Genomic DNA, 16,732 nt, shown 5'->3' with positions numbered 1-16,732 from the left:
TTACCTGTGTCACCCCACTCCACTGGTAGTGGTGGAGGCCTCTGCTGGTAATGGCTACCTGTCCCACTCCACTGGTAGTGGTGGAGGCCTCTACTGGTTATGGTTACCTGTGTCACCCCACTCCACTGGTAGTGGTGGAGGCCTCTGCTGATTATGGTTACCTGTCCCACTCCACTGGTAGTGGTGGAGTCCTCTACTTGTTATGGTTACCTGTCCCCCTCCACTGGTAGTGGTGGAGGCCTCTGCTGGTTATGGTTACCTGTTCCACTCCACTGGTAGTGGTGGAGGCCTCTGCTGGTTATGGTTACCTGTTCCACTCCACTGGTAGTGGTGGAGGCCTCTACTGGTTATGGTTACCTGTCCTACTCTACTGGTAGTGGTGGAGGCCTCTACTGGTTATGGTTACCTGTCCCACTCCACTGGTAGTGGTGGAGGCCTCTGCTGGTTATGGTTACCTGTCCCACTCCACTGGTAGTGGTGGAGGCCTCTGCTGGTTATGGTTACCTGTCCCACTCTACTGGTAGTCGTGGAGGCATCTGCTGGTTATGATTAACTGTCCCAATCCACTGGTAGTGGTGGAGTCCTCTGCTGGTTATGGTACCTGTCCCACTCCACTGGTAGTGGTGGAGGCCTCTGCTGGTTATGGTTGCCTGTCCTACTCAACTGGTAGAGTTGGAGGCCTCTGCTGGTTATGGTTACCTGTCCTACTCCACTGGTAGTGGTGGAGGCCTCTGCTGGTTATGGCTACCTGTCCCACTCAACTGGTAATGGTGGAGGCCTCTACTGGTTATGGTTACCTGTCTTACCTCAACCTAACTCGTATTACCTCTCCCTCGTCCCATTGTCTGACCTCGACCTAACTCATATTACCACCCTCACCAAAGACGATACCACTATCTCTCCCTCCATGCACACAACTACACCCTCTCATTTGACCACCACATAAGACAGACTGTCAAATCCTCATTCTTCCACCTTCCCAAAGTTCTCCCTCTCCCATCCTGCTGCTGAAATCCTCATACATGCATTAATCTCCTCCCGTCTTGACTACTGCAACTCACTACTCTCCGGCATCAACTCAAGTGCCCTCCATAAGCTCCAAAGGGACTCCTCACCCACACTGGTGAAGTCCTGGCAGCACATCACCCCTGTCCTCCGTGAACTCTACTGGCTCCCTGTCTCCCAACGCATTGAGAGACACAGACTCGGTCTCGAACTTTAAGTCTTTATTGAAGACTCATCTCTTCAGTTGGTCCTATGATTGAGTGTAACCCTATTACGGGAGCTGAGTCACTGGCTTACTTGTGCTTTTCTATGTCGTCCTTAGGAGGGATGCGTCACTTGAGTGGGTTGAGTCACTGACGTGATCTTCCTGTCCGGGTTGGCACCCTCCTCGGGTTCGTGCCGTGGGGGAGGTCTTCGTGGGCTGTACTCGGCCTTGTCTCAGGATGGTAAATTGGTGGTTGAAGATATCCCTCTAGTGGTGTGGGGGCTGTGCCTTGGCAAATTGGGTGGGGTTATATCCTGCCTGTTTGGCCCTGTCCGGGGGTATTGTCGAACAAGGCCACAGTGTCTCCCGACCCCTCCTGTCTCAGCCTCCAGTATTTATGCTGCAATAGTTTATGTGTCGGGGGGCTAGGGTCAGTCTGTTATATCTGGAGTATTTCTCATGTCGTATTCGGTGTCCTGTGTGAATTTAAGTATGCTCCCTCTAATTCTCTCTCTTTTTTTCTCTCTCCCTCTCTTCTCTCAGAGAACATGCTAGGACCATGCCTCAGGACTACCTGGCCTGATGACTTCTTGCTGTCCCCAGTCCACCTGATCATGCTGCTGCTCCAGTTTCAACTGTTCTGCCTGCGGCTATGGAACCCTGACCTGTTCACTGGACATGCTACCTTGTCCCGGACCTGTTGTTTTGGACTCTCTCTCTACCGCACCTGCCGTCTCTAACTCTCAATGATCGGCTATGAAAAGCCAACTGACATTTACACCTGTGGTGGTGACCTGTTGCACCCTCTACAACCACTGTGATTATTATCTGACCCCGTTGGTCATCTATGAACGTTTGAACATCTTGGCCATGTTCTGTTATAATCTCCACCCGGCACAGCCAGAAGAGGACTGGCCACCCCTCAGAGCCTGGTTCATCTCTCGGTTTCTTCCTAAGTTCTGGCCTTTCTAGGGAGTTTTTTCTAGCCACTGTGTTTCTACATCTACATTGCTTGCTGTTTGGGGTTTTAGACTGGGTTTCTGTTCAGCACTTTGTGACATGAGCTGATGTAAAAAGGGCTTTATAAATACATTTGATTGATTGATTACAAGCTCCTTCTTCTGACCTACAGACCTTTTCTCCCCTACCAACCAACACGCAGACTCCGTTCCCCCACAGCGGGCCACCTTACCATCCCCAGGTTGAAGCTCCAGAGCTTCGGCCACAGGGCCTTCTCCTAGGCTCTGGAACTCCCTCCCTCCAGCCATCCGTGACTCAGAGTCCATCACTATCTTTCAGTCCCTCCTAAAGCTTTTAAGTAAAACAAGCATTCACAATAATTCAACATAAAATCTTTATTATTTGATGAATAACGGAGTCATGGTTCTGTCCTCAACACACAATATCAAACAATGAAGCCAACACACATGCGGAACAGGGGTAGACATCTGCATCCAGTGATATCACAATAAAACAAACGTCAAACTAGCCTTCTAAAAAGCACTGTTTGGCAGTGCCAGTCCAATATACATCCAACTTGAGTGAGGAATAACACAGAAGGCGTGGAATCTGACATGAATTTGATGCATTAGAATATGTTTCATTAATTATTATTACCCATGTCCAGCTTCTGGTGTAGTTCTAGATTAAATAAATATTCAAGTAAATGTAAAAATCTAGAGGATTCAGCCAATTGATTGCCATGGCTTAATCACTCCTCTATCAGTGGGGGGCCCACTGGTTTTGCCTGTGCTGAAATCACACAAACTTTGTTGAGAAATGGTCTAAAGGGGCTGTGATGAAAGCTTTAATTCTCATCACACATATTAGGAACAATAATAACAAGACGTGCTAACAAATGTTCTCCCACAAGGAATAACCTAGCTGAATGAGCTACTGTAAACCGTAAATGCCAAACACAAGGAAAAAGCCTGATGATAGTGTTGTAGCTGTCAATGCCCCAGTTTTTTTCCTACCCCAAACAGAAACAAATATACATTTACACTCAATACACAATAAAAGGTGTCTCCCTTTAACAATCACTAACTATAGTCATAATAAATGTCACTGACCATCAACATCAAATATATTACAAGAAGCATTAATAGTTAATAATTTCTTTCCTGTTAATACCACAACAGCTTTATTTTAAACTAAGGCGAAACTTTGTCCCTAGAAATGGCATGTCAGCGTGGCAGTCATTCAGAGTCATTTTCACACCTCCGTCAGTCACAGCAAATTCCTCCATGACAAATCTAAACAAACATAAAAATGAATCATATTCCACCGTAAAACTGAATAAGAGTAAAAAAATGCAATAATAATCCTGAAGCTCAACGACATGACCTCATGCTTCGGCCTGTGATAAAAAATCCACTCCAAATCATCCATTCTGTTTACAACAAGACCATTAAATAATACGGCAAGACAACTCGGCAAAGATTTTAACTTTCTGGCCTAAATTAAAAACGAAAGTATTGGGTCAAATCCAGTACAGAATGAAACTGTCTGTATTTTCATGTTATGGGTATGCTTGTCATCAGCAGGGACTGGGGAGTTTGTCAGCCTCAAATTTTAAAATTACAATATCTCCAAATTATTATGACATAAAAACCTCCAACTATAAATTATAGAAATTCATATACAAAAATGTAAAGCATATAATGAGAAAACTAAAATGTGTGCAACATGAAAATGACCTGGTTAGACTGTTTCAAGTTATCTATAAGGGTGAGTGACTGTAATTGTGTACTGTTTTGGCGGAGTGAATGTACAAGACAACTCTCATTTGGCTTGAGTCATGGCTGCTGCATTTCTTGATGAGCAATGAAAAATGTGGCTAAATGAGGAAGTTCAGCCCCCCTTTAACCATTAATTGGGCAACTTCATCCTTCTCCGTTGAAACTTGCAGACCAATACTGATGGAAGCCCGGTATGAAACAAAGCATCTATCCTCAAGATATAATTTGTATCACACACAATGCTTGGTTTTCATATTTGATCTTGTGAAACAATGTGTGTGCATAAGTGTGAGTGTGTGTGTGTGTGTGTAATACCATTTTCACTTCATGGATTGATACTCTGGTCAAGCAGGGGAGATTTCCATGAAAATGCACGTTTCACAACAATCTCAAGATTCGCTAAATGCATGAGAATGCATATTTCTCGCACTATACATTTGATCATATAATATCACAATTAAGGTGAAGGAGAACTACTAACAACTGGGGGATTGTGGCAGCCACCAGCACTACAACAAATGGTTTGACTTCCTAGGCTGTTAATCACATTATCGCTCAAATTAGCATTGTTTAACATACCTTGACAGAAAAGTCACTTCAAATGGATCCCATTATAAGCAAAAATAAAACAAACAAATTGTATATTTATGTCATGAATAAATACTTCCTCCAACCTTTCAGTCTTTCAGCTCTCGAAACTCACGTTGTTGCATTGCCAAATAAACAGGCCAGTAGACAGAGAGGATATGTGCCATAAGGGCTAATATACTGTATATTATCTGAGTAACAAACTCCTTATCAAATTGACCTCTCATGAGTCATGATCATTAACTACTTCCAAGAGTTCAAGAGATGATAATGACATAAAACAGTCAAGCTAAAATGGTAGACCGTTGGAACAAGAAGAAGATAGCCCTACCTCTCTGAGCAAGCAGGGTCAATGTACATATGCACACTTGTATATAAGTACAGAAATATACACTCTTAGGTGTGCATATGTATGTACAAAGATACACTTACATGGACATACATAGATTTGTTTATCTATACACATACATACAGCTACAGCATACATTGAGAAATTCTGAGGAAAGCTACTGGAAACCCAGTTTCATGCTGGGTTGCTGCTACGGTAATACTGGTAGGCAGGATATCACAGTTTATATACAATAAGTCTTCATTGCAATGAGGCTGGGTTGGATTCTTTGTTCGCATTTGTTTCACTTCTGCCTAAAGTCTGATGTGAGGCCAGGGAAGGGCAGGGCTTGTGCTAGATTAGAGGAATGGCCTCACACCTGTCTCTCCGGCTGTCAGTCAGACAGAATGTGCACAAAGGACATGGGGAAGACCCCTTTCCTCTCGGGATGTCCTTCTATGTGCCCGATCTGAAAGAGATAAAAAAAAGAGATGGATAATGATGAATACATTATGCATATTTTACAGCTTCACAATGAGGCTGACATGAGTGACATGTAAATGAGTATACTCTCATACTTCAATCATTTGGTGTACTTGGTTTTTTCTCTTTACTAATGATCCCTGATCTGAAAGGATTGGAAAGGAGAAAAATGCATGGCAGAAGCTTCACCTAGCCTACCTGACAACCTCTGCCATACAGTATTGCCGTCACCTTTCTGGTACAATTGTTTACATTTTGGTCATTTAGCAGACGCTTTCATCCAGAGTGACTTACAGACAGTTGTCAGTCAGCCTAGTCCTCTTAGATCATCAAAGAAAGGCAATGGATTTGTCATACATTCTGTATGACAAAACCAGGGTTACGTTCAGGAGTGTGCAACCTACTGAATGTTGGAGATAGAAACGCTTTGAATAAAACTTTGAATAGGGATTCCTTACTCTAAATGTCACAGAGGCCTCTGTTAATATATTAATTTCTTAGCAATACACAATATTGTGCCCCACTGAACGGGGACCAGATTTCAAACCTCTCATAAACAGTTTATGGCTCTCTTGAAATTATAAAAATGGAAAATGTAAGCAACACTGTGGAGTTACTTTTCAAACTCCTTATCAAACTCCCAGAGATACTTCTTAGTTCTCATAAGAAGCTTCATTGTAATCAATTGAAGCCATGAATGCTGACATGTGAGGTTGTGGCCGTCCGAAAATTTCAGACTGAGCCAATGCTTTTTCAATGGGATAAATCCGTTGCCAGATGAATGTCAACACAGATGGTTGTCCAACAAAACCACACAAATTGTCAGTCTTTTAACGTATGCAACTCATCTGAACTCATCCTAAAAAAATAGAGATTAATTGCACTTTTGACGGACAAAAACAGACAATGATGTACGCCATATAGGATTTTATCCGTGTTCATTTATGAGTGTGGCTGCAGCCTGATGCAGGTCAACTACTCACCCACCACTCCGGGTCCTCCTCTCCTGTGACGATGATAACCTCTCCCTCCGCAAAGGTCAGCTCATCATCGTTATCCGCCTGGCAGTCGTAGATGGTCTTCGCCCGTCTAGTTTTACTCTTCCCCTGGTTGAAAATGCAATAAGCTTAGTATGTTTACATTACCGTCAGAGTACATTGATACATTTTCACATGGTGTATGACTTGATAAAATTGTACTATTTGAGTTATAATTTTTTTTCTTCTTAAAACCAGTTTAGCATTGAAAGGTTTTGAGCAGGGTTGAAGGCAATGTTTCCACATTCATGGTAAACGCTGCATATGTCAGCTTAATCGTAAATGACCGCAATACGGTTTGAATCCAGCCCTAGGTACTACAACAAAAAGCACTCTCTTTAGTCAGCACTCACAATGTTGATCTTCCGAGGCAGCGGCACAGGCATTTCCACTGCACACGGCGGGGATCCATTGGTGTCCTCACTGGCCTGTCTGGGGGATAGCTCCCCCTGTTGACTGCAAGACTGCTTGTCCATCGCAGTCTGCACGGCCTCGCCCGGAGGGAGCCGCTCACTGACAGGGGGCTTTGGAGGGATGTCGCTCAGTTGAGGCTTGGGTGGGAGGTCCTTGAGCTGCGGTTTGGGCGGGAGATTCAACAGCTGTGGTTTCGGAGGGAGGTCAGAGAGCTGGGGCTTGGGGGGCAGATCTGACATCTGGGGTTTGGGAGGCAGTTCGCTTAGCTGCGTTTCTTCTGCCAACGGGGCCCTCTGAGGGGTGTCTCCGGGGCTCTGCAGGGGCTGGGGTGCTTTTTGGTAAGACTCTAGTTGGGCGCAGGTTGACCTCTGTAGAACCTCCGGAGGTTGGCAGAGCTTGTCCACTGAAGGGAGGTGGATAGTGTCGATCTTCCGTAGTGCCACTCCAACAAGACAGGGTGAGGCATTAAAAAGTGTCAACTTGCATTAACTTATTTTGGTATATTTTGGGTTAACAGTATCGTTAATAAATTGTATACATGTAGTGCTGGTTTCCCAGACAAATTACGCTTGTCCAGGACTAAAAAGCATTCTCAATGGGGATTCTCCATTGAAACAACGTTTTAGTCCAGGACTAGGCTTAATCTGTGTCTGGGAAACTGGTCAGTAATCTATACTGTGTGATTTCTTTCATTGTTACAAATTTTCTGTCAAATAAGAGAGAAAAAAAGAATACCTTTTTGAGGCAGTTTGGGTAGAACCCTTGGACCAAGTGTTGACTTTGTATTACTAATGGTAGTGCTGAAAGAGAGATAAGATGACCCATTATACAATGTGATCTTAGCCTCTGAAGGTTGAGGGGTCCATTTCTGAATGTTTGCATGCACTGTGTAAGTGCTTAAGTTCTAAGCCATCTTTTTGGTTGTTGACTCTCATAATTAAATCAAATCAAATTATATTGGTCACATACACATATTTAGCAGAGGTTATTGCGGGTGTAGCAAAATGCTTGTGTTCCTAGCTCCAACAGTGCAGTAATATCTAAAAATTCACAACAATACACAGAAATCTAAAGTAAAGAATGGAGTTAAGAAATACATAAATATTAGGACGAGCAATGTAGGAGTGGCATTGACAAATTCAGTAGATTAGAATACAGTATATACATATGAAATGAGTAAAGCACTATATCAACAGTATTAAAGTGACTAGTGTTCCATTATTAAAGTGGCCAGTGATTCCAAGTCTATGTTTATAGGGCAGCAGCCTTAAGGTGCAGGTTTGAGTAATCAGGTGGTACCTGGCTAGTGATGGCTATTTAACAGTCTGATGGCCTTGAGATAGAAGCTGTTTTTCAGTCTCTCTGTCCCAGCTTTGATGCACCTGTACTGACCTAACCTTCTGGATGGTAGCAGGGCGAACAGGCCGTGGCTCGGGTGGTTGATGTCCTTGATGATCTTTTTGGCCTTCCTGTAACATCGGTGTCCTGGAGGGCAGGCAATGCACCCCCGGTTATACGTTGGACAGACCGCACCACCCTGTGGAGAGCCCTGTGGTTGCGGGAAGTGCAGTTGCCATACCAGGCGGTGATACAGCCTGACAGGATGCTCTCAATTGGACCATTTCAGATCGTCGGTGATGTGTGTGCCGAGGAAGCTTTTCATCTTCTCCACTGCGGTCTGGTCGATGTGGATGGGGCGTGCTCTCTCTGCTGTTTCCTGAAGTCCACGATCAGCTCCTTCGTTTTGTTGATGTTGAGGGAGAGGTTATTTTTCCTGGCACCAGTCCACCAGGGCCCTCACCTCCTCCCTGTAGGCTGTCTTGTCATTGTTCCTAATCAGGCCTACAACTGTTGTGTCGTCTGCAAACTTGATAATTGAGTTGGAGGCATGCGTGGCCAAGCAGCCATGGGTGAACAGCGAGTACAGGTGGAGGCTGAGCACGCACCCTTGTGGGGCCCCTGTGTTGAGGATCAGCAAAGTGGAGGTGTTGTTTCCTACCTTCACCAACTGGGGGCGGCCCATCAGGAAGTCCAGGACAGGGTGGGGTTCAGACCCAGGGCCCCGAGCTCAATGACAAGCTTGGAGGGTACTATGATGTTGAAGGCTGAGCTATAGTCAATGAACAGCATTCTTACATAGGAATTCCTCTTGTCCAGATGGGATAGGGAAGTGTGCAGTGCGATGGCGATTGCATCGTCTGTGGATCTATTGGGGCGGTATGCAAATTGAAGTGGGTCTTGGGTGTCAGGTAAGGTAGAGCTGATATGATCCTTAACTAGCCTCTCAAAGCACTTCATGATGACAGAAGTGAGTGCTACGGGGTACAGGAACAATGGTGAAGCAAGTTGGGACAGCAGACTGGGATAGGGAGAGATTAAATATGTCCGTAAAAACACACCAGCCAGCTGGTCTGCGCATGCTCCGAGGACGCGGCTAGGGATGCCGTCTTGGCCGGCAGCCTTGCGAGGGTTAACACCTTTAAATGTCTTACTGGGCCGAGTCGGTGGCACTATGTTATCCTCAAAGCGGGCAAAGAAGGTGTTTAGCTTGTCTGAGTGCAAGACATCGGTGTCGGCGACGTGGCTGGTTTTCCCTTTGTAATCCGCGATTGTCTGTAGACCCTGCCACATACGTCTCGTGTCTGAGCCGTTGAATTGCGACACCATTTGTATCGACCATATTCCAAAACACGTAAACTGTAAGTCATCCACAAAATTAAATACCCTTTTAATTGTGAGCACTGTTGATAAATGCATCTGCTAAATATGCGATTGGCACTATTGCGCTGAGCCTGGACAGGCTGAATGAATGAGTTGAAGCAGCGGGGATGGTACTGTACCTCTGCTGCTGCTCAAACTTGTTTCCAGGTGAGGTCCTGTTTGTAGGCGGGGGAGTGGACACGCTTCCTGTGTGGGAAAAAAGAGTGAAGATTTATGGCCACATGCCTTACCGGGGCATGCTGGGATTTAGAACATACATTTTTGGATTATTAAATTAATTATATACAGTGTACAGCCATTAATACTTGAAGAATATAACTTAGAAATGCCTCATGAGCTTAGTTTCAATGTCACTGATGTTAAGTCCTTGCATCTATAGCTCTGTCTGTACATTTGAGCGCTAACATTTCTCCAGCCCCATCCCTCATCTTTTTAAAGTGTGTGTGGGGGGGTTCGGTTCGTTGTTTTTTTAATCCAGACTGCCCCTTTAAAGGGACAGTTCACTCCAAAATCAAAGGTTAACAGATATTTTCAGACCTCAAAAGATGAGATAAGTCCATGGTCATGTATCAGAATGTAAAAGATAAACACCATTTAATTTCCTGATTTCATTGAGTTTTACCATCAAGGACCACTTTGGAAACAAGTATATTAATTAAGGCTTTTAAGTGCAAAATGCGTGGAAATTGAATAAATAGGTTGTTATCAGTAACATAATGATGTTGTATTCCATTCCCAACTGGTGCAAGTGTAGCCCAATCTGATCCAGGAAACGATAGCTTTCCCTTTTAGTGACCATTCATTGGAGATTTGAGTAATACTAAATATAAGGAAGAAAACAATATACTCTTTTCTCTTTTGTGTGTTCAGAAGGATGCAAAGTTACAGAACATCCAGATAGAAATTGATCATGTAAACCAGATTTGATTGTATGTAGTGTAGAATAGGGAATCCTGTCAGCACTATTCACTTCTATATGGTTCACAACATGTCACTGTATACATGCACAGTGTTGTTTTAAACTTTTCAACCCCCGTCCCACTCACCCCAAGTGGTCCCACCTGTGCTCTGGGGGCCTTGCAGGACTGGGCTGGGGGGGTCTGAGAGGGTACGCTTGTGCCCGGGGGGAGGGGGTGGGGGTCTCTTCTTAAGGGTGGAGATGCCCCCGCTGCCTCCAGTCTGGGAGCCCAGGGGAAGGGAGGTAGGCGGGCCAGTAGAGGGTACTAGAAAAGTCAGGGAACGAGAGGCATGCTGTGATTGGTTAAAACAATAGGGCAAAATTCTCTTGTTTTATGGAGGCATGCTACAGAGCTGTTATCTATGATCAAAATCATATTTAATTCCAAAAGAGGGTACTGTTCAAGTTGATTCCTCTGACACAAAGTGGAAGGCACTATCAATCTATTTTGACATTAACAAAACTATTCAAAAACACTGGATTATTCCATGCATGAACTGCATAATTGTGAAAATTCTGTACATCAATCAATCAAATGTATTTATAAAGCCCTTTTTATATCAGCAGATGTCAAGTTGGGATTTTGGAACATACATTTTTGGATCTTTAAATTAATTATATAGAAATGTGGGAAATAAGGGAAAGGGGGATACCTAGTCAGTTGTACAACTGAATGCATTCAACTGAAATGTGTATTCCACATTTAACCCAACCCCTCTGAATCAGAGAGTTGCGGGGGGCTGCCTTAATCGACATTCACGTCTTCAGCGCCCGGGGAACAGCGGGTTAACTGTATAAAGTGTACAGCCATTAATACTTCAACAATATAACTTAGAAATGCCTCATGAGCTTAGTTTCAATGTCATTGATGTTCAGTCCTTGCATCTATAGCTCTGTCTATACATTTGAGCGCTAACATTTCTCCAGCCCCATCCCTCATCTTTTTAAAGTGGGGGGTGGGACCGCTTTGTTGTTGTTTCAATCCAGACTGCCCCTTTAAAGGGACAGTTCACTCCAAAATCAAAGTTTAACAGATATTTTCAGACCTCAAAAGATGAGATAAGTCCATGGCCATGTATCAGAATGGAAAAGAAACACCATATAATTTCCTGACACCATATCATTTCCTGATTTCATTGAGTTTTACCATCAAGGACCACTTTGGAAACAAGTATATTAATTAAGGCTTTTAAGTGCTTATCTTCTGGGGATCCAAGGAACTGCTTGTTGTATTATTTGTTATGGAAAGATGTGGAGGGCGCTTAACCAAGGTGCAACCCAAATGATCATCTTTGAAAAAGAAAAGATGCAATGATTGCACACTATCAGAAACGTAGATGAAGGCCATTGATGAAGGCCCAAACGTCAAGCTTTTAATAGTTGCTTAAATAAAATAACATGTTTTTAATGGTGAGTGAGCGTTGCACCTTTTCAATGTATAATTTTTGACCCATTATTTTTTTTTTTGAGGTCTGAAAACATCTGCCAAACGTTGATTTTTGAGTGAACCTTCCATTAAGATAATGTAACACTTTAGTTGAAGGACCTTGTTATACTGCTTTCAAACCAGTCATGGAGCATTATGGAACTGTATAATAATATACAGCAATCAATCAAATGTATTTATAAAGCCCTTTTACATCAGCAGATGTCACAAAGTGCTTATACAGAAACCCAGCAAAAAAAAAACAAAAAAACAATCAATTCAGATATAGAAGCACGTGGCTAGGAAAAACTCCCTAGAAAGGCAGGAACCTAGGAAGAAGGCTAGAGAGGAACCAGGTTCTGAGGGGTGGACAGTCCTCTGGCTGTGCCGGGTGGAGATTATAAGAGTATATGGCCATTTAGGCCAGGCCGTTTTTCAAGATGTTCAAACGTTCATAGAAGACCAGCAGGGTCAGATTATATTCAATTGACGCCAACTAGAATTCAATAAATCTTACCAGAGTTGTTTATGCATTGTCTTTGTTTAAAAACTATGCTTGATTTACAGACGTTTGTCTGGTACTGTCACGGGTGTCGTAGGGTAGAGACCAAAACGCAGCGGGAAAATGTATACTCATCTTTTTATTAGTGAAGAAGGAAAACAAACAACGTATACAAAAACAAACGAACTAGACAGTCTCGTCAGGCACACAGCAAAACAAGAAACAATCTCCCACAAAACCCATGAAAAACAAACTCCAAATTATAGGACCCTCAATCAGAGGCAACAATAACCAGCTGCCTCCAATTGAAGGTCCAACCCCAATAAACTAAACATAGAAATACAAAAGACTAGATAGAACATAGAAATATACTAACATAGAACAATGACTAACAAACCCCGGACTAATAAATCAAATACCCCTCTACCTAAACACATACACAAAACACACCCTGAACCACATAAAACAAACACCCACTGCCACGTCCTGACCAAACTACAATAACAAATAACCCCTATACTGGTCAGGACGTGACAGTACCCCCCCCAAAGGTGCAGACCCCAGATGCACCTCACACAAATAACCAAAATAAACCCCCAAAACAAAATAAATCCCAAAACTAAAGGGAGGGAAGGGAGGGTGGCTGCCGTCACCGACGGCTCCTGTGCTACACCCCCACCCCAAACCTCCTACAGTGGAGGTGGCTTAGGCTCAGGCCTTAATCCCCTACCTGACCAAACCACCCCCACTGCATACCTTTGCCAGAGGCCAGTCACTGAGGACCGTGGACTGTGCTCTGGGAGCTCTGGACTGTAGGGCGACTCTAGGAGCTCTGGACTGTAGACCGACTCTAGGCCGTCTCACTCGGTTCCGGACTGCACACTGTCGCCGGACACTCTGGACAGGGTACTGTTGCCGGACACTCTGGACGGGGCACTGTCGTCGGAAGCTCGGGACTGGGCTGACGCACTGGAAGCCTAATGCGTGGGGCTGGTAGTGGAGGTACCAGACTGGGGACACGCACCTCAAGGCTAGTGCGAGGAGCAGGAACAGGCCGAGTTGGACTGGGCTGACGCACTGGAAGTCTGGTGCATGGTGCTGGTACCGGATGTGCCAGAATGAAGACACGCACCTCAGGGCTAGTGCGAGGAGCAGGAACAGGACGAGTTGGACTGGGCTGAACCACTGGAAGCCTGGTGCATGGTGCTGGTTTAGGAGACTCCAGACTATGGATACGCATCTCAGGGTCAGCACGAGAAGCAGGAACTGGATATACCGGGCCATGGGTAAGTACTGGAGGTCTGGAGCGCACCTCTTGCACAAGCCGTCCTGGCTGGATAGAAATAGCAGCCCTGCACAAGTGGACTGCTGGTACAGGGCGAATTGGGCTGTGCAGAGGCCTGATGGTTGCCGTGCGTAGAGCAGGCGTAGGGTAGCCTGGGCCTAGGAGGCGCACTGGTGGCCAGATGCGCTGTGCAGGCATCTTCCTTCCAGGCTGGATGCCTACTCTAGCACGGCACTTGCGAGGGGCTGGGATCGCTTGCACCGGACTGTGCGTGGGAATGGGCGAGATCGTGCGCACTTCCGCATACTCCGGCGCTCTCCCATCAAGTTGCTTCCCATAATAAGCACGGGGAGTTGGCTTGCGGCTCAATCCTGGCCCCGCCAAACTACCCGTGTGCCCCCCCAAAATAATTATTGGGGGTGCCTCTCGTGCTTCCCCATCGGCGCGTATAAAGCCTCATACCAGCGCCGCTCCGCCTTGGCTGCCTCCATCTCCTCCGGTGGGCGACGATATTCCCCAGCCTGGTGCCATGGTCCAGCCCCGTCCAGAATTTCCTCCCATGTCCATGATTCTACTGGGCTCTGTTGCTGCTCCCTTCTCTGCTGCTTGGTCCGTGTTTGGTGGGAGATTCTGTCACGGGTGTCGTATGGTAGAGACCAAGACGCAGCGGGAAAATGTACACTCATCTTCTTTTATTATGGTGAAGAAGGAAAACACATAAAACGTATACAAAACAAAACGAACTTGACAGTCTTGTCAGGCAAACAGCTAAACAAGAAACAATCTCCCACAAAATCCCATGACAAACAAACTCCTAATTATAGGACCTTCAATCAGAGGCAACGATAACCAGCTGCCTCCAATTGAAGGTCCAACCCCAATAAACTAAACATAGAACTACAATAGACTAGACAGAATATAGAAATACACTAACATAGAACATAGACTAACAAACCCCGGACCACATAAACCAAACACACCTCTACCTAAATACATAGCCCAAACACACCCTGAACCACATAAAACAAATACCCCCTGCCACGTCCTGACCAAACTACAATAACAAATAACCCCTATACTGGTCAGGACGAGAAAAGAATATATATACAATGTATTCATATATTTGGATTTAACCTAAACCTGTCTTTGGTTTTATTGTGTATGTGAAAAAGAGCTACTATTTTAACACCGCAATGTGGGTGTGATTGAGTTGAGCACCAAGTGTTGGTGTATTGGTGGCGTAACCTGCAACTGTAACAGTCCTTGTTAAGACTTATGGAAACTGTGCTGTGATCCTCCATAACACCTTTCTCTTATTCTGTTACCGAGAATACAAGTCACACACGCACGGACACTTTTCTAGTTACTTTTCATGCTGTACAAACCAGTATGGCCTTCAAATGCCGCCCTCCAAAAAGCAGCAATATTTTCGGGTGACAAAGAGACCTGATGTACGTCCACGTCCTGACCAAACTACAATAACAAATAACCCCTATACTGGTCAGGACGAGACAGGTACAATGAAATATTCCGTTACAATGGAATATATATACAATGTATTCATATATTTGGATTTAACCTAAACCTGTCTTTGGTTTTATTGTGTATGTGAAAAAGAGCTACTATTTTAACACCGCAATGTGGGTGTGATTGAGTTGAGCACCAAGTGTTGGTGTATTGGTGGCGTAACCTGCAACTGTAACAGTCCTTGTTAAGACTTATGGAAACTGTGCTGTGATCCTCCATAACACCTTTCTCTTATTCTGTTACCGAGAATACAAGTCACACACGCACGGACACTTTTCTAGTTACTTTTCATGCTGTACAAACCAGTATGGCCTTCAAATGCCGCCCTCCAAAAAGCAGCAATATTTTCGGGTGACAAAGAGACCTGATGTATTTTATAAAATACATGATACTCAGTTGCTACTGCCATAACCAGCACCATGGGTAAGATTCCTGTGCAAAGTGCATTTATATTTTCTTTATATAATAGATACAAATGAGATGAATAATATTATTCATATTACCTTTCCCTGCTGTCCTGCTGGGTAGTGTAGTCCTGTCAGGTCCTGGTGAGGGAGACATGTCTGTGGAGGTGTTGTAGACTGGGTTGGCGAAGGCCCCGTAGGATAGGCGCTGTTTGTCCCTGTGAGGGGTGTAACCCCCCAGGAGTGTCAGCTTGTCCTGAGGGGAGGACATACTGGAGGAGTGGCCGAAGCTCTGGGGCCGCGGAGAGCGCTCTTTTTTCTCAGGACTGGGCTGTGCGGGGTCAATAGTAAGAGGTCAGAGACTGCTCATACCTATCCAGGACTGCAAGCCGAATGGCATCATATTCCCTATTGTGAATAAATACAGTACCAGTCAAAAGCTAGGACACACCTACAAATTCAAGGATTTTTCTTTATTTTTACAATTTTCTACATTGTAGAATAATAGTGAAGACATCACAACTATGAAATAGCACATATTGAATCATGTAGTAACCAAAAAAGTGTTAAAAAAATAAAAATATATTTTAGATTTTAGATTCTTCAAAGTAGCCACCCATTGCCTTGATGGAATGCTTTTCCAACAATCTTGAAGGAGTTCCCACATATGCTGAGCACTTGGTGACTGCTTTGCTCCACTTGGCGGTTCAACTCATCCCAAACCATCTCAACTGGCTTGAGGTTGGGTGATTGTGGAGGCCAGGTCATCTGATGCTGTACTCCATCATTCTCATTCTCGGTCAAATAGCCCTTACACAGCCTGGAGGTGTGTTGTCCTGTTGAAAAACAAATGATAAAATGATAGTCCCACTAAGCGCAAACCAGATGGGATATTGCTGCAGAATGCTGTGGTAGCCATGCTGGTTAAGTGTGCCTTGAATTCTAAATAAATCACTGACAGTGTCACCAGCAATGCACCCCCACACCATCACACCTCCTCATCCATTCTTCACGATGGGAACCACACATGTGAAGATCATACGTTCACCTACTCTGGTCTAACATAGACATTGCGTTTGGAACCAGAAATCTAACATTTGGACTCATC

The 16,732-nt window shown here is 44.5% G+C and overlaps 1 protein-coding gene across 2 annotated transcripts in view; it reads right to left on the bottom strand.

The window, feature by feature from the left end:
* Positions 1-2,550: 2,550 nt before the first annotated feature.
* The window catches only part of asap1a (ArfGAP with SH3 domain, ankyrin repeat and PH domain 1a), a 191,057-nt gene continuing 176,875 nt past the window's right edge, over positions 2,551-16,732 (bottom strand). For both annotated transcript variants that reach the window (XM_082960687.1, XM_082960688.1), the window contains 7 exons: positions 15,724-15,955; positions 10,569-10,745; positions 9,642-9,708; positions 7,537-7,601; positions 6,741-7,243; positions 6,334-6,456; positions 2,551-5,336 (listed from right to left, as the gene is read on the bottom strand). In XM_082960687.1, coding sequence (XP_082816813.1) covers positions 5,262-5,336; positions 6,334-6,456; positions 6,741-7,243; positions 7,537-7,601; positions 9,642-9,708; positions 10,569-10,745; positions 15,724-15,955 — 1,242 coding nt within the window. In that variant the 3' untranslated portion in view covers positions 2,551-5,261. The remainder of the gene's footprint in view (positions 5,337-6,333; positions 6,457-6,740; positions 7,244-7,536; positions 7,602-9,641; positions 9,709-10,568; positions 10,746-15,723; positions 15,956-16,732) is intronic.

Source organism: Salmo salar, chromosome 14, assembly GCF_965601325.2.
Source record: "Salmo salar chromosome 14, fSalSal1, whole genome shotgun sequence".
NCBI lineage: Eukaryota > Metazoa > Chordata > Actinopteri > Salmoniformes > Salmonidae > Salmo > Salmo salar.
Note: the sequence above shows the minus strand (reverse complement) of the source record. Positions and strands in the feature narration are given on the sequence as shown.